The sequence below is a fragment of the Hypanus sabinus genome, chromosome 4 (genome assembly GCF_030144855.1).
Source record: "Hypanus sabinus isolate sHypSab1 chromosome 4, sHypSab1.hap1, whole genome shotgun sequence".
NCBI lineage: Eukaryota > Metazoa > Chordata > Chondrichthyes > Myliobatiformes > Dasyatidae > Hypanus > Hypanus sabinus.
The window spans coordinates 81,886,432-81,910,908 of record NC_082709.1 but is presented as its reverse complement, the minus strand read 5'-3'; the positions used below and the strand labels follow the sequence as shown (position 1 = coordinate 81,910,908).

The following is a 24,477-nucleotide window of genomic DNA, read 5'->3' as shown; positions in this document are numbered from 1 at the left end:
TCTGACCCCGGGAGTGTGTGATGGGACAGTGTAGAGGGAGCTTCACTGTGCTCAGTTGATGTTTTTCTCACTGATTCTCATGTCTCTGAAATGGGAATGTTATTATCTGTTCTGTAATTTTGTGATGCTGTTTTGCCCGTGGCGACGAGGAGGCTGGTGTGTGGATGCTGTCCACCTCTCTGTGTGTCCTGTCACAGTGTTTGGTTAGAGTTACTGAGTGGCTCTCCCGATGATTTTGCAGATTTCCCACCCGTCTTCCATGTAAAACTGAAGGACCAGATGCTGATGGAAGGTGACGCCCTCACCCTGTGCAGTTTGCCAGCAGGGAGCCCGAATCCTGTCGTCACCTGGATGAAAGGTCAGTCAGGCTGTGAGTGTCCCTGGTTCAGGGGGCTTCACTGTAACATTCAGACACGTTCCTCTTGCCATGATGTCACACCCCAGTCACTGTGATGTCATAGCACAGTCACTGATTTCACACTCAAGTCACCATGATGTCATGCCTATCGTCATCATAATATCACACCCCTTGTCAACGTTATGCCACATCAGTCATCATGATGTCACCCTAACCATGTTTGCAATGTTATACCCACAATACGCATGATATCATGCCTCTGTTGTAACTCAATGATATCCTCGACATGTCCTCAGTCGTCATCGTGTCATCCCCAGACACCCTGATGTAACTCCCCAACCCGATGTCACCCTTACACCCTCAGTTACCGCAACATCACAGCCTGCATCTCTCTCTCTCTCCTATCCCCCACTCTAACCTTTCCCACTCTCTCTGTGTCCACATCCTGTCACATTCTTCCCATTTTTCTTCAGCCCCTCACCCAGCTCCCTCTTGGTCTCACTGTTTCCCTCTGTCTATCTCTCTCCCTGTGTCCATTGGTCCCTCTCCTCCTGACTCCTTACAGCCCCTAACACTCTCATCTCACTCCCTCCCTCGCTCTCTGTCTCTCCCTTTTGATCTACCCTTCTGAAAATATTCCGCCCATTCTCCCACTTCTCTCCTCGCTCCCCAGCCTATCCCCCCTTCACCTCCACCTCCAGTCCATCCTGCCCCGAGCCTAATAGTCCTTCCACCTGTATTTCTCCCTCAGACCAGAAGCCCCTGCTGTCTGACGAACGTGTGAAGGTCGTCTCAAGTGCCGACGGACGGCAGCTGGTGACCATCCTGAAGACCACGATAACAGACGTTGGGGTCTACGAATGCACGGCCTCCAACGCCCTGGGCACGGCTGCCAGCTCCTGTACCGTATCCCTCGCGCGTAAGTGCCTCACAGAAAGAGAGCCCACCCCACCCCCCGATCAGTTCCAGCATCTGGTCGCTCTCTTTCACTAAGCGAGTGAAAGAGGTGGTGGGTGAGGATGCTGAAGGAGATAGGATTGGAGGAGGAGTCATGCTTGGGGGAAAGGACAGAGTGAGGTTTTGGACAGATTCTCTGATAGTTTCATAGTCACAGAGCTCTGCAGCGCAAAAACAGACCCTTTGGCCTGTCTTTCCCATGCTGAACTGTTATTCTGCGTCGTCATGCCCAGATCGTAACCATCATAACCCTCCTGTCCATGTACTTATCCAAACTTCACATAAGTGTTGCAATTAAACCCACATCCACCACTTCGGCTAGCAGCTCGTTCCACACTCTCACCACCCTCTGAGTGAAGGAGTTCCACTTCATAAGTACATCACCTTTCACCCTTACCCATGACCTCCAGTTTCTAGTCTCGCCTGACCTCAGTGGAAAAAGCCTGCTTGCATTTACCCTATCTATACCCCTCATACCTCTATCAAATCTCCCATCATTCTCCTACAGCTTGGCACCAGTGTCATCGCACAGGTTGCCAGAGTGAAGACAGACAGACAGACAGACATACTTTATTGATCCCGAGGGAAATTGGGTTTTGTTACAGTCCAAGAATAGTGCAGAAATATAGCAATATAAAACCATAAATAATTAAATAATAATAAGTAAATAATGCCAAGTGGAAATTAGTCCAGGACCAGCCAATTGGCTCAGGGTGTCTGACACTCCGAGAGAGGAGTTGTAAAGTTTGATGGCTGAGTGATGCCACAGCAACAACCTCTCACTCAATGTCAGCAAGACTAAGGGGCCTATTATTGACTTCATGAGGAAGAAAACGGAGGTCTGTGAGCTAGTCCTGATCGGGGATCTGAGGTGGAGAGGGTCAGCAACTTTAAATTCCTCAGTGTTATCATTTCAGAGGAGCTGTCCTGGGCTCAACATGAAAGTGCAATTATGAAGAAAGCATGGCAGTGCCTCTACTTCTTAAAAATTTGTGAAGATTCAGCATGACATCTAAAACTTTGACAAACTCCTACAAATGTGTGTTGGAGAGTACATTGACTGGTTGCACCTTGGCCTGGTAGTAATGAGAAGAGGACACATATTCGTGCTCTGGAGCAGAGCTGAGGGTACTGCCTATTAGCCTAATACTGAATCCAATTCTCCTTCTGCTTCCTAGGTCTACCTGGGCAACCAGGACGCCCTGAGATCCCTCAGAAGTACAAGAACACAGCGTTGGTCCTGTGGAAGCCAGCTGACTCGCCTGGTCCATGCAGCTACACCCTGGAGCAGAAACTCAAAGGTGAGAGTGTTGGAATTGGTTTATCATTGCCCCGTGTACCAAGATACAGTGAAAAGCTTGTCTTGCATACTGTTCATACAGATCAATGTATTCCTGCAGTGCATTGAAGCATTACAAGGGAAAATAATAACAGAATGCAGAGTGAAATGTTACAGAGATAGAGCAGTACAGGCATATGGTGAAGTGCAAGATCATAACAAGGTAAATTGTGACGATAATAGTCCATCTTATCGTATCAGGGGACCATTCGATAGTCTTTTTAGAGCGGGAGAGAGCCTGGTGGTTCTTGTATCAGCTACACAATGTGAGAGGGGAAATGAGAGAATGTCCAGAGTAGGTGGGATCTTTCTTTATGCTGGCAGTCTTACTGAGGCAGTGAGAAGTGTAGACAGGCTGGATCTTCTGATGAGCTGAGTGTGGCAACAACCGTCGGTGACCAGCAGAGCAGAGCAGAGCAGCTACCGTACTGAGCCATGATACATTTTGGGCAGGCTGTTGCCACGGTGCATGGCTGTAGGTGGTGTGGGTCGAAGATTTGTACATTTGTGTAATGGGCTGACCTCTGACAGGGGAGGAGCTGTGGAAAGTGATGGCTACTGGGATCACCGACTGCTTCTACAATGCCACCGAGCTGACCGAGGGCACACTCGCGTTCCGAGTCGCCTGCGTCAACAAGGCCGGGCAGGGACCCTACAGCCAAAGCTTGGAAAACATTGTCATTGAGGACGAGAAGCTGGCCGCAAGAGGTGAGCCGTGTGTCATGGAGAGATTATTATTTGTCACATGTACATCAAAACATACAGCAAAATGTTTGCGTCAACAACCAACACAGTCAGAATGTGGTGGGGCAGCCCACAAGAGTCACCACATTTCTGACGCCAACATAGAATACACAACTCACTAACCCTAACCATCTCCGGAATGTGCGAGTTAACCAGATCACCCAGAGGAAACCCACATGGTCACGAGGAGAAGGTACAAACTCTGGGCAGCAGTGGCAATTGAAAGCTGATTGCTAGTACTGTAATAGCATTACGCTAACCATTTGTGTACTGTTCCATGACTGGGGTGGTATTGGGAGCTTCTGTCCATTCTGAAGCCAGCTTGTGGGCCAGGGATGGACCTCACCTACAGTGTCTCCCCTCTCCACCCCTGCACAGTGAATAGCAGGGCCCTGGAGACAATGGTAGAACAGGGGAATCATAAATAAGACCATAAGGCATAAAAGTAGAATTGGGGCATTTGAACCATCGAGTCTTCTGTAACATTCCATCAAGGCTGATTTATTATCACTTTCAACCCCATTCTTCTGCCTTCTCCCTGTAACCTTCAATGCTTTAAGAACCTATCAACCCCTGATTTAAATAAACCCAATGACTTGGCCTCCTACCTGCCTGTGGCAATGAATTCCACAGATCCACCACCCTCTGGCTAAAGAAATTCCTTCTTATCTCTGTTTTAAAGGGATACCCTTGTATTCTGAGGCTGTGCCCTCTAATCCTGGACTCCCCCACTATAGGAAACACTCTCCACATTCACTCTATCTAGGCCTTTCAATATTTGAATGATTTCAATGAGATCTCCGTCATTCTTTTAAACTCCATCAAGTACAGCCTCAGGAGCCATCAAACCTCCTCATACATTAACCATTTATTTCCTGGGATCATTCTCTTAAACCTCCTTTGGACCCTCTCCAATGCCAATACATCCTTCTTTTAGATATGGGGCCCAAAACTGCTCAATATTAGAGATCTGGAGGGTAGGGGGAATGCAGGTACTTTGTTCCCTTCCCTGTAAATGGTGGCACAAGTGAACAAGGCATTGCATTCATTGGTCAGGGCACTGAGAAGAGGAGTTGGGATCTTGCATTGCAACTTGAGTTGGGACATTGGGATGTCACAGGTTCATAATTGACTCAGTGGTGGGAAGCAGAGGGCAATAGTTGAGAGTAGTTTCTCAGACTAGAGATCTGTCTCCAGTATTGTATCACAGGGGTCAGTGTTGGGACGTTTGTTGGTTGTAATTTATACAAACAATTTGGATGTGAATGAATGAGGCATGGTTTGTAAGTTTGTGGATGATACTAAAATAGGTGGTGTTGTAGATAGAATAGAAGGCTGTGTAAAATTACAGGAGATCTTGATCAGCTGGGTATGTTCGAAGTTCAATATTCATAAATGTTATTATGTACAACTCTGAGGTACGTTTTCTTGTGGGTGCAGTTTTTCATTAATAGAATCAATGAAAGACAGCACCCAATAGGACAGGCAAAGAACCAATGTGTAATAGACAACAAGCTGTGCAAATACAAAAGTAAAAAAGAAATAATAATGATAAATTAAAAAACAATAAATATTGAGAGAATGACATTAAAAGTCCTTGAAAGTGAATCCATCAGTTGTGGGAACAGTTGTGTGATGGGGCAAGAGTAGTTGACTGAAGTTATCCCTACTGGTTCAAGGGCCTGATGGTTGAGGGGTAATAACTGTTCCTGAACCTGGTGGTGTGGGTCCTGAGGCTCTTGTACCTCTTCTTGATGGCAGCAGCAAGAAGAGAACATGGCCGGGACGGTGGAGGGCCCTGATGATGGCTGCTGTTTTCCTGAGAGAGCATTCCTTGTAGATGTGCTCAGTGGTGGGGAGCGCTTTACTGGGCCATATCCACTACTTATTGTAGGATTTTCTGTTCTTGGCATTGGCGTTTCAACTAGTCAATATACTCTCCACCGCACACCTACAGAAATTTATCAGAGTTTTAGATGTCATGCCGAAAGGAAGTAGAGGCACTGCCGTGCTTTCTTCATAATTGCACTTGCGTGCTGGGCCCAGGACAGGTGCTCCGAAATAATAGCACTGAGAAGTTTAAATTTGCTGATCCTCTCTGCCTTAGATACCCCAATGAGGACTGGCTCATGGATGAATGATTTCCACCTCCTGAAGTCTATAGTCAGCTCTTTGGTCTTGCTGACATTGAGTGAGAGGTTGTTGTTGTGGCACCACTCAGCCAGATTTTCACTCTCCCTCCTATATGCTGATTCATCACCACTTTGATTCAGCCATCAACAGTGGTGTCATCATCAAACTTAAGTATGGCATTGGAGCTGTGCATAACCACACAGTCATGAGTGTAGAGTGTGTAGAGCAGAGGGCTAAGCACACAGCCCTGTGTTATACCTGTGCTGATGGAGATTGTGGAGGAGATGTTGTTGCCAATCTGAACTGACCAGGGGTCTGCAATTGAGGAAATCAAGGTTCCAATGGTAAAAGGAGATATTGAGGCCAAAGTATTGAAGCTTATTGATTAGTTGTGAGGGGATCTTGGTACTAAATACTGAGCTGTAGTCAATAAAGAGCATCCAGATCTATGCACCGTTGCCATCCAGGATTGAGTGAACAACCAATGATCCAAGTCACTTCACAGGCAGAGAGACGTACAAACAAGCTGGATGAACTCAGCAGGTCGGGCAGCATGTCAACGCTTCGGGCCAAGACCCTTCGTCAGGACTGGATTTCACAGGCAGAGAGACGTACAAACAAGCTGGATGAACTCAGCATGTCAACGCTTCGGGCCAAGACCCTTCGTCAGGACTGGATTTCACAGGCAGGACTTGCAATGTTTCACCACCAACCTCTCGAAGCACTTCATCACTGTAGATGTTAAGTGCTACTGGATGATAGTCATTGAGGTAGAGTACCATGTTCTTCTTAGGGACTGGTATAATTGAAGCCTGCTTGAAGCAGGTGAGTATCTCAGAATGCAGAAGTGAGAGGGTAAAGACATCAGTGAACACTCCAGCCAGTTCAATAGCACAGGTCATTAGTACTCAGCCAGATGCTTTCCTTGGGTTCGCCCTCCTGAAGGATGCTCTTACGTCAGCCTCAGAAACCAAAATCACAGGGATATCAGGGACTGTGGGAGTTTGTGAAGGTTCCTCCGTGTTTTGACAGTCACAACGAGCATAGAAGGCATTCAGCTCATCTGGAAGCAATACCTTGTTGTCACCTATGTCACTTGTTTTCACTTTGCAAGAGTTAATAGCATTCGTGCCCTGCAACAGCTGTTGAACGTCTTCCAGTGATTCAAGTTTAGTCTGGAATTACCACTTCACCTATAATATGGCTTTCCTGAGATCGTAACTGGACCTCTTACCTCTCACTTGGTCGCTGGACCTGAATGCCTCTGATCTGGCCCTCAACAAACTGTGGATCTCATGGTCCATCCAGGGCTTCTGGTTGAGGAGGACTCTGAATGATTTTTTGGGAACACACTCATCTACATCTGTTTTAATAAAGACCATGACAACCATGGGTTATTCATTCAGACCCACAGATGAGTTGTTGAACACGACCCAGTCCACCAATTCAAAGGTCACCTGCCTCCTGCGACTACCTCTTTGTTGAACTGATTTCCAGAGCTTTGCTCTTTAGCCTTTGCCGGTATACAATAGGAGAAAGGCAGTCAAGTGATCAGATGTACTGAAATACAGTCTGGACATTGAATGCTGGGCAATCCTTATTGCAGAATAGCAGTAGTTTAGTGTGCTGGGACCCCTGGTGGTATACATTATATGCTGATTGTAACTGGGCAGAGATTTCTTCAAAAAGGCCTGGTTGAATTGATTGAAATGTGTCAGGGTGAGCTGTTTCTTGTTTGGTGATAGCAGCATTCAATCTCAAGTGCCCAATCACCATTAGCTTTTCATGGTAGATAAGCTGCAGTCAGGATCACGGAGGAGAACTCTTGATAAGTAAAATGGTCATCAGATATTCCAGGTCAGAGGATCACTAGTAAGATAAAATCACTGCATCCGAGCACCACTAAGAGTTTATCATGAAAAACGGACTTTCGCCTTCTCCAAATCAGCAGTTTAAACATCCTGTGTATTGAGAAGCCTTCAGGTCTTACCGATGCATCCGACGTGTCTGGAGTGAGTCAAGTCTCTGTGAAACACAGAACACAGCAATACCTCATTTCCCTCCAATATAGCAATCTTGCCCTTGGGTCCTCGATTTTGTTCACAAGCAATTGTACATTTGCTAACAAGATTGTTGGTAGAGGGGGCCTCATTACTCTGTGTTTCAGGCTGGCTTGAAGTTCTCCTTTCCTCCCTCTCTTACAGCCTTGGCAATATACCTTAAAGGTGCCATACCTGCATGCTTGAGAGTTACATCTGCAGATCCTTCACAAGATTATGAAACCACTTTGCTTAGAGGGAAATTGCATGCTGCAGATTGCAGTGAAAGTAATTCGAAAGAGGCATATTTAGAAGTTTTCTAAACAGCCTGCAGCTCATCACCATTTTTCACCAACACCATCTTGGACTAAGGAATGGTAAATGGCTTTCAATCCAGATACATTTGAAGGACTGCAGTTTGGGAGATCAAACAATTTAAAGATTAGCTTTATTTGTCACATGTACATTGAAACATACAGTGGAATGTGACATGCATCAACAGCCAAAGTTGGGTTTGGGGAAACCAGTAAGTGTTAAGATCCGTGGTGAGAGATTTAAAAGGGACATCAGAGAGAGATAGCTTCTTCACAAATACATTAACAAAGAGTGGAACATATTTGGAATGAGCTGCTAGAAATAGTGGTTGAGGTGGGCACATTAGCAATATTTAAAAGCCATCTGGATAAATCCATGGATAGGAGAGGTTTAGAGGACGCTGGGCCAAATGTGGGTAGATGGGACTAGATTGCTGGACAACGCAGTTGGCATGGATGAGTTGGGCTGACGGGTCTGTTTCCGTGCTGTATGAACCTTTGACTCTACAAGTGGTGCAAGAAGCTTGTGAATTGGACTTGGTTTATTATTGTCACATGCACTGAGATACAGTGAAATGTTGGTCTTGCATACTGTTCATACAGATCAGATCATTACTCAGTGCACTGAGCTGTGATAAAGTGAAACATTAACAGAATGCAGAATAAAGTGTACCAGTTACAGAGAAAGTGCAATGTGGGTAAACAATAAGGTGCATGATCATAAGACATAGGTTCAGAATCTGCTTTAAATATACCCAATCATTTGACCTCCACAGCCTCCTGTGGCAATGAATTCCACAGATTCACCACGCTCTGGCTAAATGAACTGCTCCTCATCTCTGTTCTAAAGGGACGTCCTTGTATTCTGAGGCCATGTCCTCTGGTCCTAGACTTCCCCACTACAGGAAACATCCTCTCTACATCCATCCTATCTCGGCCTTTTAATATTCAATAGGTTTCAATGTGATTTCCATTCCTCATTTTTCTAAACTCCAGTGAACACGCTTCATACATTAACCCTTTCGTGCCCCAGATCATTCTAGTGAACTTCCTCTGGACCCTCTCCACTGCCAGCAGTCTTTCTTAGATAAGGGGTCCAAAACTGCTGACGATACTCTGCCCAATGCCTTTTAAAGCCTCATTGTGTGTGGAGTTTTGGTTGTCCAGCAGTAGGAAGGATGACTTTAAGCTGGAGATGGCGCAGGTGTGATTCAGGAGATGTTGCCAGGACTGGACTATGAGAAGAGACGTAAAGGTAGAATGGAAATAGAAGATAGAACATTTACAGCACAGTACAGGCCCTTCAATCCACAATGTTATGCCAACCTTTTAACCTACTAAGATCAATCTAACCCCTCCCTCCTACATAGCTCTCTATTTTTCTATCATCCGTGCCCAAGAGTCTCTTAAATGTCCCTCATGTATCTGCCTCTACCACTGCTTTGGTTTCACATATCCACTGCTCTCTGTGTAAATACCTCTGACATCCAGTCACCTTATAAATATGTCTCCTCATATTAACCATTTCCACCCAGGGAAAAAGGTCTCTGGCTGTCTACTTGATCTATGCCTCTTATCATCTTGTGCATCTCTGTCTTGATAGACACTTCTCATCCTCCTTCACTCCAAAGAGAAAAGCCCTACGAGTGTAGCTCATTCAACCTAACCTCGTAAGAGATGCTCTCCAATCCAGGCAGCATCCTGGTAAATCCCCTCTGCACCCTCTCTAAAGCTTCCGCATCCTTCCTATAATGAGGTGAGCAAAACTAAGTGCAATTAATCTCTGACATTCCTAGACACACTGGGCTGCAGATGATAGAACTCATAGTAACCTGGTTTAGGATCAGGAAATGGGGTCACCTCTATCAAGTCATCTCTGTTGATGGTTTCTCTCTCCACAGATGCTGCCAGACCTGCTGTGTTTTTTCTGCCATTCTCTGTTTTTGTTGCCAGATTGTTGTTGAGGCATCTTTGGGAGTTTGGTGTGCGGTTTGGGGACTAGCCTTCGTCTGATTGGCGCCTGCCGAAACTTCTGTTGTTTAATTCTCATTCCCCCCACCCGTTTGTCTTTCAGAGCCAGAGCCAGCAGCAACAACAACAGCACCCCCTACAATCTCTCCAGTGCCCGTGTACTCTGCCAAGGTGAAGCCAGCCGTCCCTGTCACGATTCCCACCTCCAGCCCCTCAATGGCAGCAACCACCGTACCGGCAAAGACGACAGCCCCTTCCCCTTCTCGATTCCACTCCAACCTCATGACCACAGTGACACCCAGCCCGCTCAAGCCAGCAGCCCCCAGCCCGCCCATCTCACCGACCTCAGCTGCCGTATTGCCGCTCCCACTGCCCTCGGTCGCCCCAGCCCCCTCCCCCAGCGTCTCCCCAGTGGGACAGGAGCCCTCAGCATCACCCACCCGGATCTCCCCCACCTCCAAACCGGCAGACGGCACGGGCCTCAGGCACGGGGTCCCACAGAAACCATATACCTTCATGGAAGAAAAAGCCAGGTAACTGCCAACAGGATTCGTCTCACTTGCGCAATTACAACTTGCGTTCACATCTGTGTACGGTTGTAGATTCAGAACCAGGTGTATTAGCACTGACTTAGATGACATTGAAATGTGTTGCTCTGCTGCAGCTGTGCAGTGCAGATAGAACATGCAACTTACAACATAGAACGGTAGAGTGCAGATAGAACATGCAACTTACAACATAGAACGGTAGAGTGCAGATAGAACGCAACTTACAACGTAGAATGGTAGAGTGCAGATAGAACGCAACTTACAACGTAGAATGGTAGAGTGCAGATAGAACATGCAACTTAGAATGTAGAATGACAGAGTGGACACAGAACAGAACCCACAACATACAAGATGAAACACAAACTATGGAGCAATACATTGCAGATGTAAATAGAGCAGTACAGTGAATATAGAATGTATAATTTAACACAGTACAGTCCTACCAGCCCACAATGTTGTACCAACCTTTTAACCTATTCCAAGATCAATCTAACCCTTCCCTTCCACATAGCCTTCCATTTTCCTTTCATCCATCTGCCTGTCTAAGAGTCTCTTAAATGCCCCTAATGTATCTGCCTCAACATCTTCCATACACTCACCACTCTCTGTGTAAAATAACCTATCTCTGACATTTCCCCTAAATGTCCCTCCACTCGCTTCAAAATTGTTCTCTGGTATTGGCTACTGTCGCTCCAGGCAAAAGACACTAGATAGAGTGTCCACTCTATCTATAGCTGTCATAAATTTATACACCTCTATCAAGATGCTTCTCATCCTCCTTAGCTCCAAAGAGCCCAAGCTCACTCAAACTTTCCTCTGGGCCGGGAAATAAAATTATTATAAATTACAGAATAAATAGTGCATAAAAGGAAGGAACACTGAGGAGGTGTTCATGGAATCATAGAGGTATACAGCACAGAAACAGGCCCTTGGCCCAACTGGTCGATGCTGACCCAAAACTAGACTGCATAGGTTTAAGGTGAAGGGGAAAGATTTAAAGAGAAAGGCAAGTTTTTCACTTAGAGGGTGGTTAGAGCTCTTTGGCCCATATCCCTCTGAAATTTTCCTGTCCCTCTATCTCCAGATGGCTGTGGAGTCCAAATCATTGGGTATATTTAAAGCAGAAGTTGATTGGTTCTTGATTAGATAGGGCATCATGGGTTACGGGAGAAGGCAGGAAAATGGGGTTGAGAGGGAAAATAAATCAGCCTTGATGGAGTAGTAGAGCAGACTTAATGGGCCAAATGGCCTAATTCTGTTGGTACTATGAGCAGAATTATGGTCTTATTACCTGTCCAAATGCCTTTTAAAATTTTTAATTATACCTGCCTCAAACATTTCCTCTATCAGCTTGTTCTGCATACCCACCCCCCTCTGTGTGGTAAATGTTGCCCCTCAGCTCCCCTTTAAATCTTTCTCTTCTCACCTTAAACCTGTGCCCTCTACTTTCAGGCTGCCCTACGCAGTGACCAACCACCTCATGGTTTTCTACACATCTATACAGTCACCCCTCCAGGGAAAATAGTTATAGTGTTGTACAACACAGAAACAGTCCCTTCAGCTTACCTCTCTTTCACCTGACTGTGATACCAATCTACACTAATCCCATTTTCCTATGTTAGGCTCATATCCCTCTAGACCTTTCCTATCCAAGTACCTGTCCAAACACCTTTTAAAAATTGTTACTGTATCTGCCTCAACCATCTCCTCTGTCAGTTCATTCCAGATATTCACCACCCTCTGTGTAATATTGGAATTATTGTCACATGTATCGAGATATATTTCCTTGCATGCTTTTCATTCAGATCAGTTCGGTACACAGCAGATTGAGGTACTATAAAGAAGAACAATAACAGAATGCAGAAAAAAAATGTAGCAGTTGAAGAGAAGGTGGCAGTGCTGCAGGCAGACAATAACGAACAAAGCCATAACAAGTAGATTGTGAGGTCGAGAATCCATCTTATCATACTAGGGATCCATCCAATAGTCTAATAACAGCAGGTTAGAAGCTGTCCTTGAGCCTGGTGGTACGTGCTTTCAGGCTTTTGTATCTTCCTCCCAGTGGGAGAGGGGAAGAGAGAGAATGCCTGGGTGGGAAGGGTCTTTGATTTTACTGAGACAGTGGGATGGATAGATCGAGTCCGTAGAGGGGAGGCTGGTTTCTGTGATATGCTAAGCTATGTCCAGTACTCAGCAGTTTTTTGTGGTCACTTGCAGAGCAGTTACTGTACCATGCCGTGATTCTTTCGGATAAAATGTTTTCAAAGGTGTATCAATGAAAATAGCTTAGAATCAACAGGGACATGCCAAATTTCTTTAGCCTCCTGAAGAAGTAGACACATTGGGTCCAAAACATTCCCCTGCAAGGGAGATATCTGACCTACTGAGTAGCATTTTATGGGTGTTACTCAAAATTTCAGCATCTGTAGAATCACTTCTGTCTCTGTGCATTTTTTGGTCATTTAACTTTTAAAAGAAACTTACCCTCAGGTTTCCTTTAAATTTCTCCTGTCTCACCTTAAATCTGTGCCTTCTAGTTCTTGACTCCCCTGCCTTGGGATGGAGACTCTGATCCTCTACCAGTCAATGCCTCTCATAATTTTTTAAACCACCAAATGTCATACGGTCTAATGAGAACAAACCCAGTTATCCAAGCTCTCCTTATAACTACATCTTTCCACTCCAGGTGATATCCTGATGGATTTCTTCTGCACTGATCATCAGAATGCACCATAACTTCCCTTAAAATTTGATACCATAGTTTTCCCCTCTCAGAATTAGAACCAGGTTTATTATTACTGACTTATGTCAAATTTATTGTTTTGTGTCAGCAGTGCAGTGTAAAGACAAATGGTTGCTATAATTTTAAAAATAAATAAATAGTACAAAGTTTAAAAGAAATAAGGAGGTTCACAGGCCCAATAGAAGTCTGATGATGGAGAGGAAGAAGTCATTGAGCTTGGGTTTTTAAGCTCCAGAGTCTCCTTCCCAATGGTAGTTATGAGAAGAGGACAAAATCCAGTCTTTAATGATGGATGCCAGCATCTTGAGGCACTCTCTCATGAAGATGTCCTCGATGATGGGGGGGGGGGGGGGGGGTTGTACTTATGACAGACCTGGTTGAGTCTACAACAACTCTCTGCAGACTCTTGTGATCTTCTTCATCAGAAACTCCATATCAGGCAGTTATGCAGTCAGATTGCTCTGTAGAAATCTAAGTCTTTTATAAGATACCAGGTCTTCTCAAACCCCAAATGACGTAGAGTCACTGGCATGCCTTCTTCATGATTGCATCAATATGTTGGGCCCAGGGTAGATCCTTAGAGATGTTGACACCCAGGAACTTGAAGCAGCTCACCCTTTCCACTGCTGACCCCTCAGTGAGGACTGGTGTGTGTTCTCAGTGAGCTTGGATTGGTGCCTTCTGCTAGGATGTAGAGATACAGAGTGGACAGCCATTGCCTTTATCTGGAGTCAGCAATGGCAAACATGGTTTAAAAGTGACTGGAAGAAGGTTTGGGGAGATCTCAGAAGCAGGTTTTTTTTCACACAGCGTTGTGGGTCCTTGGAACATGCTGCCAGAGGTGCTGGTAGAGACAGATACATTATGGACATTTAAAAGACCCTTAGATAGGCACATGGGAGACAACAAATGGAGGCTTATGTAGGAAGGAAGTGTTGATTGATTATGCAGTAAGTTAAAAGGTCAGCACAACATTGTGGGCTGAAGGGCCTGTACTGTTCTGTGTTCTGTTTTAGTTTTAGAGCTATGGATCATATGCAAGCAGAAGAAGTTTAGTTTAATATGGAATTGTGTTTGGTATAAACGTTGTGCACCAAAGGGCCTCTTCCTATGTTTTACTGTTGTCTGTTCCACCTTGAAGCATGGCATATTCAGCATAAGGCTGGGATATTAATAACAAGGTGAGGAGGAACATACAAAAATGCTAAAAGAACTTAGCAAGTCAGGCAGCATCTATGAAGAGGAATAAAAAGCCGAGACCCTTAATCCAGACTGGAAAGGAAGGGGGCAGTTCAGAAAAAATGAGGGTGGGGTGGTTGAAGGAAAGAAGTATAAGCTGGCAAATGATAGATGGAAGAGGCAAAAGGCTGAAGAAGAAGGAATCTGAAAGGAGAGGAGAGTGGACCTTTGGAGAAAGGAAAGGAGGAGGGCAACCAAAGGGAATAGGATAGGTATGTGAGGAAAGAGAAAGGGTAAGAGTGGAGCCAGAATGGTGAATGGGAAAAGACAAATGAAGGGAAGGGGGAGTGCATTACTGGAAGCTGGAAAAATCAGTGTCTGTGCCATTGAATTGGAGGCTACCCATACAGAATATGAGGGTGAGGAGGAATTTCTTCCATCTGGGGACTGTGAATCTTTAGGATTCTCTCTGTGGAGACAAAGATTTATTTATAGAGGTCATGGGGATCAGAGAGGAAGGTGGAGCTGAAACCGAGCATTGATCAGCTGATATTAAACACAAGAGGGCTGTACCTGAAAACAAAGTAGTGGGACCCACTCATTGAGTTGTCAGCCGTGAGCTGAGCACAAAATGAAACACTGGCCAGGCCCCAGCTGGAGAACTGCAGCCAGTTCTGGGGCTCAGCAGTTTGGGAAGGCATCAGAGTCTTAGAGAGGGCACAGAGGAGGTCTGTACTACTGTAACTTCACAGTTGCCCTCCAAGGTGTGGGGGTCTGTCACCAGAGAAAGCGCAGTCCTTGTTGTGTTTCGTGTGTTTGGGGTCATGTCTGTGTCCAAGCTGTGTTCTGTGTGGTTTGGGCCATGTCCATATTCTCGCTGTGTTCCATGTTTGTGTTCACGCATGCTATGTTCTACACCCATGTCCATGCTGACCGTGTTCCATGTTCGGGAACAGGAGTATCTTCTATTACGAATGTACTCTCTTCCCCTTCCAGAGGCCGTTTTGGTGTGGTCCGAGAGTGTAAAGAAAACTCCACTGGGAAGATTTTCATGGCTAAGATTATCCATTACGAAGGAGAGAACAAACAAGCAGTCCTCCAAGAGTATGAGGTCCTCAAAGCCCTCCACCATGAAAGGATCATGTGTCTCCATGAAGCCTATGTCACCCCTCGATACCTGGTACTCATTGCAGAAAACTGCATGGGCAAGGAGATACTCTACAGTCTGATTGACAGGTAATGTCTCATTAACTGGTGACATGGTCTAGTTGACAGGTAACATGGTCCCATTGACAGGCAACAAGGTCTCATTGACAGGTAATGTCGTCTCATTGACATTTAATGTGATCTCACTGATAGGTAACGTGGTCTGATTGATGGGTGACATGGTCTCATTGACAGGCAATGTGGTTTCATTGACATTTAATGTGGTCTCACATTTAATGCGGTCTTATTGATACGTAATGTGGTCTCATTGACAGGTAACATGGTCTTGTTGACCGGCAACGTACTCTGACAGGAAACGTGGTCTTGGTGACAAGTAATATGGTCTCATTGACAGGTTAACGTGGTCTTGTTGACTGTTAATGTGGTCTTGTTGACTGTTAATGTGGTCTTGCTGACAGGTAACATGGTCTCATTGACAGGTAATGCAGTTCTGTTGACTGATAATGCAGTGTCGCTGATGGGTAAAGTGGTCTTATTGGGAGGTAATGTGGTCTTCTTGACAAGCAATGTCTCCTTGAAACATAATAGAGTCATAGAGAAGTAGTTTGTCCTAGCAAAGTGCAAAACCTCACACTGTCTACATTAAATTCCATCTACCATTTTTCCCTCTGCAAACCAAGATAGCCTTCCCCGCTGGCCACTACTCCCCCAATCTTAGTGTCATCTGCAAATTTGCTGATTCAGTTAACCACATTATCATCCAGATCATTGATGTAGATGACAAATAACGAAGGACCCAGCACCAATCCCTGGGTCACACCACTAGTCACAGGTCTCCTGTCAGGGAGTCAACTATCTATTATCACTCTCTGACTTCTCCCACAAATCCAATGTCTAATCCTATTTACTACCTCATCTTGTGTGCTGAGCCACTCAACCTTCTTGACCAACCTCCCATGCGGGGCCTTGTCAAGTGCCTTGTTAAAGTCCATGTAGACAACGTCCACTGCTTTGCCTTCATCCACTTTCCTGGTAACTTCCTTGAAAAACTATAAGATTGGTTAGACATGGCCTACCACAGATGAAGCCATGCTGACCATCAGTGCATGTCTATCCAAATACTTATAAATCCAGTCTCTTAGAATACCTTCCAATAACTTTCCTACAACTGACGTCAGACACACGGGCCTATAATTTCTTGGTTTCTGTTTACAGCTTTATTTAAACAGTGGAACAACATTGGCTGCCCTCCAATCCACCGGTACCTCGCTTGTTGCTAAGGATGATTTAAATATCTCTGCTAAGGCCGTGGCAGTTTCTGCACTTGCCTCCCATAGGATCCGAGGGAACACACTGTCTGTCCCTGGGGTTTTATCCATCCAAGTTTGCCTCAAGATAGCAAACAGCTCCTCCTCTGTAACCTGTACGGGCTCCATGAGGTTGGTGTCGCTTTGCCTCACTTCTGTAGATTCTGTCCATTTCCCAAGTATGCACAAATGTAAAAAAGAATTAAGATCTCCCCCATCTGTTTTGGCTCTACACATGGATTATCATTCTGATCTTCCAGAGGGCCAATTTTGTCCCTTGTAATCCTTTCGCTCTTAACTTATCTGTAGAATCCCTTAGGATTCTCCTTTGCCTTGTCTGCTAGGGCAACCTCATGCCTTCTTTTCGCCCTCCTGATTTCTTTCTGGTTTCCTCTTGCATTTCTTATACTCCATAAGCATCTTATGTGTTTCTTCCTGCCCATATCTGTTACGCAGCTCATTATTTTCCTTAACCAGGGCCTGAATATCTCCTGAGAATCAAGGCTTTCTACACTTGTTATGTTTACCTTTTATTCTGACAGGCACAGACAAGCTTTGTACTCACAAAATTTTACTTTTGAAGGCCTCCACCTTTGCCAGAAAACAGCCTGTCCCAGTCCACACTTGCCAGATCCTTTCTGATACCATCAAAATTGGCCTTTCTCCAATTTAGAATCTCAACCCGCAGACCAGACCTATCTTTTTGCAAATTTACTTTGAAACTAATGGCATTGTGGTCACTGGATGCAAAGTGTTCCCCTGCACAAATTTCTGTCACCTGCCCTGTCTCATTCCCTAACAGCAGATCCAGTATTACGTGCTCTCTCGCTGGGACTTCTACGTACTGATGAAGGAAACTTTCCTGAACACATTTGACAAATTTAATCCCATCTAGTCCTTTTACAGTATGGGAGTCCCAGTCAGTGTGTGGAAAGTTTAAATCACCTACTATAACAACCTTGTGTTTCTTGCAACAGTCTGTGATCTCTCTACAAGCTTGTTCCTCTAAATCCTGCGGAATGTTGGGTACTCTGTAATATAGCCCTATTAACATGGCCATACCAATCTTATTTCTCATTCCCATCCTTAAGCCTTATCAGCCGAGTTCTCCAGTCTGTCCTGATGGAGCACTGCCATGACGTTTTCCCTGGCTAGTAATGCCTCCTGCTCTGTCATGTCTAAAACAACAGAACCCGGAATATTGAGCTGCCAGTCCTACTCCTTCAGTAACCAAATCACACGTGCTCTTGCTGATGGGTAACGTGGTCTTTTTGCTGGGTAATGTAGTCTCATTACCCAGCAAAAGTGAACTCATTACCAGGTAAGCATAAAGTGAACTCATTACCAGGTAATGGGATCTCACTGACGGGTAACGTGGTCTCATTAATGGGTAACATGATGTCATTGATGGGTAATACGGTCTCATTAACAGATAACATGGCCTCATTGACTGTGTTATTTAACAGAACTGGTGGAAATGTACATAACTCATAATCACTGACATTGAATTGGGGTTTCACTTTAAGAGGCTGGTCTGATATGATGATGTTATTACGTAAATATTTCTAGTGCACTTTTGTGTTTTCGTTCTGGAGTTGAATAAAATGTGTAACGGGTTTCATTAACTTTGAAATGCCTGAGTCTATTTTGCTGCCCCTGAAGTGATAGGACTATTCCAGAGGTCAGCTTAGACACTCTGAACCTGCTGGAGTTTTGCGAGCAAAGTGCCGTCGCTGGGTTTGTACAAGCCAAGGCTTGACTTGCTGATGACACATCTATAAGCCCAGTCAGCAAGACCCCCATCATTAAGATGCCCACGACTTCTGGAGGGTCACCATTTTCACAGCAGTCATTGACCACAACCCTCTTATGCACATGATGACCCTGGGTCTACATGGCAGCAACGCCACCTGGCCTACATATCAGAGTTCACAACATAGCAAGGGGAAATATTATCCCATAGCTGATTGCTTCTTGTGGCCAACCTTTGAGGCCATACACATAGGGGTTGACTATTCCAGAATGGCTGCAAAACAAGATACTGACCCAGAGGTCCAGGCTTACTGAACACCAGTCGCAGGCCTGTGGTTAGCTGATATGAAGTTCTGGGAAGGCTGGGGTTTCTCTCCTGTGCGATGTCTCAACCGGTCACCCTTGCCCCATCGTACCAGCGTACAGGAGACAGACAGTTTTCAACCCCATATATGACCTCTGGTATCTGGGGTGTAAGGCTCACTGGTCGCACTAAAGTTTGTTTGGCATGGCCTTAGAAAGGACATGGGGAGTGCCAGCGGGCAAAAATTAACCATCATGCTTAGGTGCCATTGGCCCCTTTTGGGGCCCCTGATCAACAGTTTGGCCATGTCATTGGGGACCTGGTTGGTTCCCTCCCCCCCCCCACCACGGTTTCACACAGCCACTTACCGTGGTGGACCGTACCACCAGGTGGTCAGAGGTCATCCCTCTAGCATCAACGACGGCCGCAGACGGGGCTCAGGCATTCATCAGCTCCTGGGTTGCTCGGTTTTGCACCCCATCTGATGTTTCCCCTGACTGCGGTCCCCAAATCACTACAAACTGCTGGGCTGCGATGGCCCAGAACCTTGGCATTAGGCTGCATCACATCACGGCGTAACACCCGCAGTCCAATGGCCTACGTGAGTGGTTTCACCACTCTTCTGAGGGCTTCCCTGCCCAATGACATGATCATCTCCCATGAGTCCTGCTGGGGTTCAGAGCTGCTCCAAAAGAGGTGCGTGGCTGAGTTGGTATATGTGCATCCAGGTGATTTTATTCCTGACGCCATGACCGCTTGGTCGGCCTCTCAACAGCATTCCACCCTCCTCAGTAAATTCAATTCCTTTTCACCTATTCCTGCCTCCCAGCATGGCATGCAGCTCTCTTGGGTTTCTGTTGACCTACGTTCCATCTCGTTTGTCTCTGTTCACCGTGATGCACAGCAACATACCCTTTGGCCCGTTGCAATGGCCCATTCTGAATTTTGGAACAGGGAGAAAAGACTTTTATCATTGATAAGAGGGGTAAATGAAAGATTTCAAAGGTACAGTTAATGTCAGAGAAATGTATACAATATTCATCCTGAAATGCTTTTTCTTCACAAACATCCAAGAAAACAGAGGAGTGCCCCCAAAGAATGAATGACAGTTAAATGTTAGAACCCCAAAGCTCCCCCTCCAGCTCCCCTCCCTCCGGTGCGTAAACGTCAGCAGCAATGATCCCCACTAGCAAAAAGAAGCATCGGCACCCACCAACGAGCACTCAAGCATGAGCAAAGCCACAGCAAAGACACAGACTTGCAGTTACCCCAAAGACAACTTGCTCACCCAGTATTCGACATACCACAGGCTCTCTCTCTCCCTAATAAGGGAAAAAGAGGAGTCTCTGTTTCACAGCGAGAGGGGAGACATACCAAACAACTCACTGGTTTATGATATTAAAAGTCTGTTGCGTCGCTTTTTCCGAGCTCTGGGCAAAAGATCTCAGGTTTCTGGGCATACAACCGTAGATCTTCCATCTCCCATGACACATCAATCTGCCCGGACACTGACCTTCGATCTGCCTGTCTCCAGAGCCATGAGATCTTGGCCCTTCGAAGGCGAGCTGAGCTCTTAGGCCAAGCCCCTGGCGTGTCGAATAACGGCCAGTCGTGAAACCCAGAGAGCAGGTCCCATTCACGCAAAGAACCAAAGTCAGCGTGTAACTCCAGGTCGGGGTCTTCAAAAGAACCCTGAAAGGGAAAAATAGAGATATTAAAGATGGAAATAGAGTTGTTCCTGAAGATGCAAGCAAAGGGGCCACCATTAGTCCTCCTAAGCTCCTCCTCCTACCACACGTATTTTGGTAGATGCCTTACACTGACCTACCAAGATTTGGGGTATTCTACTGCCATGCTCCTGGCATTACAACATGGCCACAAGCAGGTTAACGCATGTCTGAACTAGTCCGAGCTGGGAGGCTAAACCGAGCTTCAGGTGGGCTCACAATGACGGTTTTAGTGAATTCTGTGGGTCCTGTGTACGGTAATGTAATTGGGAGAAGTGTACATAACCACTGACATTGAGTTGGGGTTTCACTTTAAGAGGCTGGTCTGACATGATGACGTTATTATGTAAAGATTTTTATCACACTTATGATTTTAGGTTTTGGAATTCTCGTTGGCAGTTAATATAGTCTCACTGACAGGTAACATGGTCTTGCTGTGACAGGTAACATGGTCTCAATAACACAAAACGCCCAATTGGCCCAATTGACCAGTGACTATTTTAATGATCGGTAATGTAGTTTGATTCATGGGTGATGAAGCTTAACAGGGAGACCACAAGACTGGCAAGTGACAGATTACATTCTTACCAAATTAACAGGGACACCATTTGATTGATGGTAAACTTGCTTGAATGACAAGGAGTATCTCACAACTAGGAAAGTAACGTGGTTTGAGAACAGGTTAACATGGTTTGAATCACTTGATTGACAGATAGCATCGTTTCATTGACAGCTGACACCAGTGGTGCTGTGGGTGTGGAGTTTGCACATTTCTCTGTGACCACGTTGGTTTCCCCAGGTACTCTGGTTCCCTCCCACATCCCTAAGACATATAGGGTGGGTGGGTTAATCGGAGGGGTGGAATCCGGGGGAATTGAAGGGAATGTGAGGAAATTCAAATGGGATTTACATTGAATTAGTGTCAATGAGTGGTTCGTAGTTGATATAGACTTGATGGGCCGAATAGCTTGTGTTTGCGAAACTTCGATGTGGGTAGATGCTAGTAATACTTTTTGATCGGTCAGCCTACAGATGGTTCCAGAATGGGTCCAGACATCAGTCTCCTGCCTGGGAGGGGTGATCACTGACTCCTGTCCCTCCTCTCCCAGGTTTCGGTACTCGGAGGATGATGTGGTGGGATATATCCTTCAGATCCTGCAGGGACTGGAATATCTCCACAGTCGCCGGATCGTCCACTTGGACATAAAGCCTGACAACATCATCGTCACCTTCCTCAATGCCGTCAAGCTGGTGGACTTTGGCAGTGCCCACTTCTTCAATCCGATCGTGCCTAGGGCTCTGGGGCATCGCGTGGGCACACTGGAATACATGTGTGAGTATGGAGCCTGTGTCCCCCCCCCCCCCCCCGAGCATGTTCCCTTGTCCCTCTCCCACTGACCCAGGCTCAGGATCATCGGCCGCTCTCCACCAGGGATCCAGGAGGATCCACAGGGAATCTACTGCCCAATGGTGCCCTCTCCGAGCTCTCCTGTCTCTAGGGCAGCATGACTCCAGCAGGACACAGCTGTTGTGACTGGCCAGAAGTTACTGGATGTCATGGGTAGATGTGGCTGTGGCAGTGAGGTCTTGGCCAACCAGAATAATTAAAGGAGGAGGTGTCTGTATGTGAGCAAGAGCATCTGTGTAAGAAACAGACAGTGTATGTGAGAGATAGTAAGTATATTTGTGTGTGCATGTGAGAGAGAGCCTATGTGTGTGAGAGAGTGTGTGTGTCTGTGGGTGAGAGATTGGGTGTGTGTGTGAGAGAGAGCGAGAGCATATGTGAGAGACTGTGATAATATGTAGGGGACAGAATGTGTTTGAGAAACTGTGCATGTAGCCAAAGACAAGACCCCGTGGCTTGAACTCTGGGTGTACTGACTGACCGGCCCTCATGCCTGATAATCATGGTTGTCCTTCATCCCCATTGCTAGCATTCGAGCGCAGAGAGGAGGTCCTGATTCCAGATGTCCCTTCTCACCCACTTTTGTCGTTAGACTTCAAACATGGAACACTGAGTGGAGATCTGACCTCCAACTCCTCCCCATCCCTGTCTCTAAGCCCTAAACTAATTCCTCCCCATCCCTGTGTCTAACCTGACCTCTAACTCCCCACTCTGTCCCCAAAACCATCCTTACAAACTTAAAAAACAAGTCAGAGCCACAATCTCAACAGAGCCCACATTTCAGTGCCATCTTGAAGTTCTCCTCAGAACTCAAACCCTCCAGTCTTGGTTACATCCTCGTGAATCCTTTCTGCTCTGTCTCCAGCATAGGCACATCCTTCCTACAGTTTAGTAAACAGATCTGCACACAGTCCACAAAGTGTGTGTGTGTGAGTGTGTGTGTACACGCACGCACACCTCTGCTTGAACATGTGTGTCTGGTCACTCCTGGTGGTTTTTTGTCTGAGTTGCTGCTACAGTTGATGGTCACTAACTCTCATCCCCTGAACAGAAAAGTGGGTCTAATTAGATGGCTGTAAGTATTGCAAATATCACCTCCTGTGGCTGAAAAATTACAGTGGAGCATTCAGGACAAAAACCCAGTGCTTGATTATGCATTGTAGATCTCCACCCTATTACTATTACTATTACCTTGTTCTCCCTCTCTTTATGTCTTTCGCTCTCTCTTTCTCTCTCTCTCTTTCTCTCTCTCTCTCTCTCTCTCTCTCTTTCTCTCTCTCTCTCTTTCCCTCCCTCCATCTCCCCATCTCTCTCTCATTCTCTCTACCCCTCTGTCCATCTCTCTCTCTCTCTATGATTCATCACAGTCCAGTATCCAATTTTCCTTGCTCCCTCACTTGCAATCTCACCCTCTCTTACCAAACCCCATCAGCTCTCCCCCTTCTCTCATTTTCATTATATGTCCCTCTTCCTACTCTCCCCGTCCTCTCTTCCTTCCCCCATCCTCTCTTCCTCTCCCTGTCCACTCTTCCTCCCCTGTTTTCTCTCTCTCTCTCTCTTTTTTTCTCTCTATCTCTCTTTATCTCTCTCTCCTCTTCCCCTCTTTCTCTCTCCCATCCTTCCAACCTCTCTTCCCATCTTTCGTCATCCCTCTCTCCCACATCCTCCAGTATCTTTTAAGTAGTCTCAGAATCCCTAACTGATTATTCTTTCTCTTGTTTTGTCACTCTGTCTGTCTGCCTATCCATCTCTCTCCCTCTCTCACCTCTCATTCTCTTCCCTCTCTCCTGTCCCCTCTTTCTCACTCTCTCACACTCTCTTTCCACACCACTCTCTCTTTCACCCTTTCTGCCCCTATTTCCCAACCCCTCTTTCCCCTTTGTCTTTCTCCATCTCTTCCTCTCTCTCTCTCTCTCTCTCTCTCTCTCTCTCTCTCTCTCGCTCTCTCTCTCTCTGACCTCCTCTCCTTGCTCTATCTCTCTCCCTCTCCCTCCCCAAGCTCCTGAGATGATGAAGGGCGACCCCATCGGACCACCGGCTGATATCTGGGGTCTGGGCGTGCTGGTCTACATCATGTGAGTAGAGCATTTATTGGTGTGTGTGAGCACAACGATGGAAAGGGCCGGCTGGGGCTGCGTCCTGCCTGATGGCCGGCAAAGCTTGCTGACCGGTTGTCTGTTCCTCTGGCGCCTATGTTTACCATGGGAGGGGGCCAGTGCCAGTGACTCTGCTCCCTGTGCTTGCATGTGGGGCTGGGAGGGTGTCATGGGGAACAGGCAAGGAAAGAACACTCCAGCTCCAACGCAGCCAGTGGAACATAGGAGAGGAACAGGCCCTTCAGCCCACGATGCCTGTGTCAACCATGCAGCCAAAATATCTAAACCTGCTTGTCTGCTCACGGCTGGAATCCCTCCACACCCCGCCTGTCTAAATTATTCTATTTTATCTGCTTCCACACCTCCATTAGCAGTGCAGTCAGGCACCTAGCAC

General features: G+C 46.2%; 1 protein-coding gene across 10 annotated transcripts in view; it reads left to right on the top strand.

Moving 5' to 3' along the window:
* spega (striated muscle enriched protein kinase a) overlaps positions 1-24,471 on the top strand; it is a 237,721-nt gene extending 213,250 nt beyond the window's left edge. For all 10 annotated transcript variants that reach the window (XM_059967544.1, XM_059967547.1, XM_059967543.1 and 7 more), the window contains 8 exons: positions 242-358; positions 1,110-1,277; positions 2,494-2,616; positions 3,186-3,362; positions 9,959-10,388; positions 15,322-15,561; positions 21,692-21,915; positions 23,987-24,471. In XM_059967544.1, coding sequence (XP_059823527.1) covers positions 242-358; positions 1,110-1,277; positions 2,494-2,616; positions 3,186-3,362; positions 9,959-10,388; positions 15,322-15,561; positions 21,692-21,915; positions 23,987-24,066 — 1,559 coding nt within the window. In that variant the 3' untranslated portion in view covers positions 24,067-24,471. The remainder of the gene's footprint in view (positions 1-241; positions 359-1,109; positions 1,278-2,493; positions 2,617-3,185; positions 3,363-9,958; positions 10,389-15,321; positions 15,562-21,691; positions 21,916-23,986) is intronic.
* Positions 24,472-24,477: the final 6 nt, after the last annotated feature.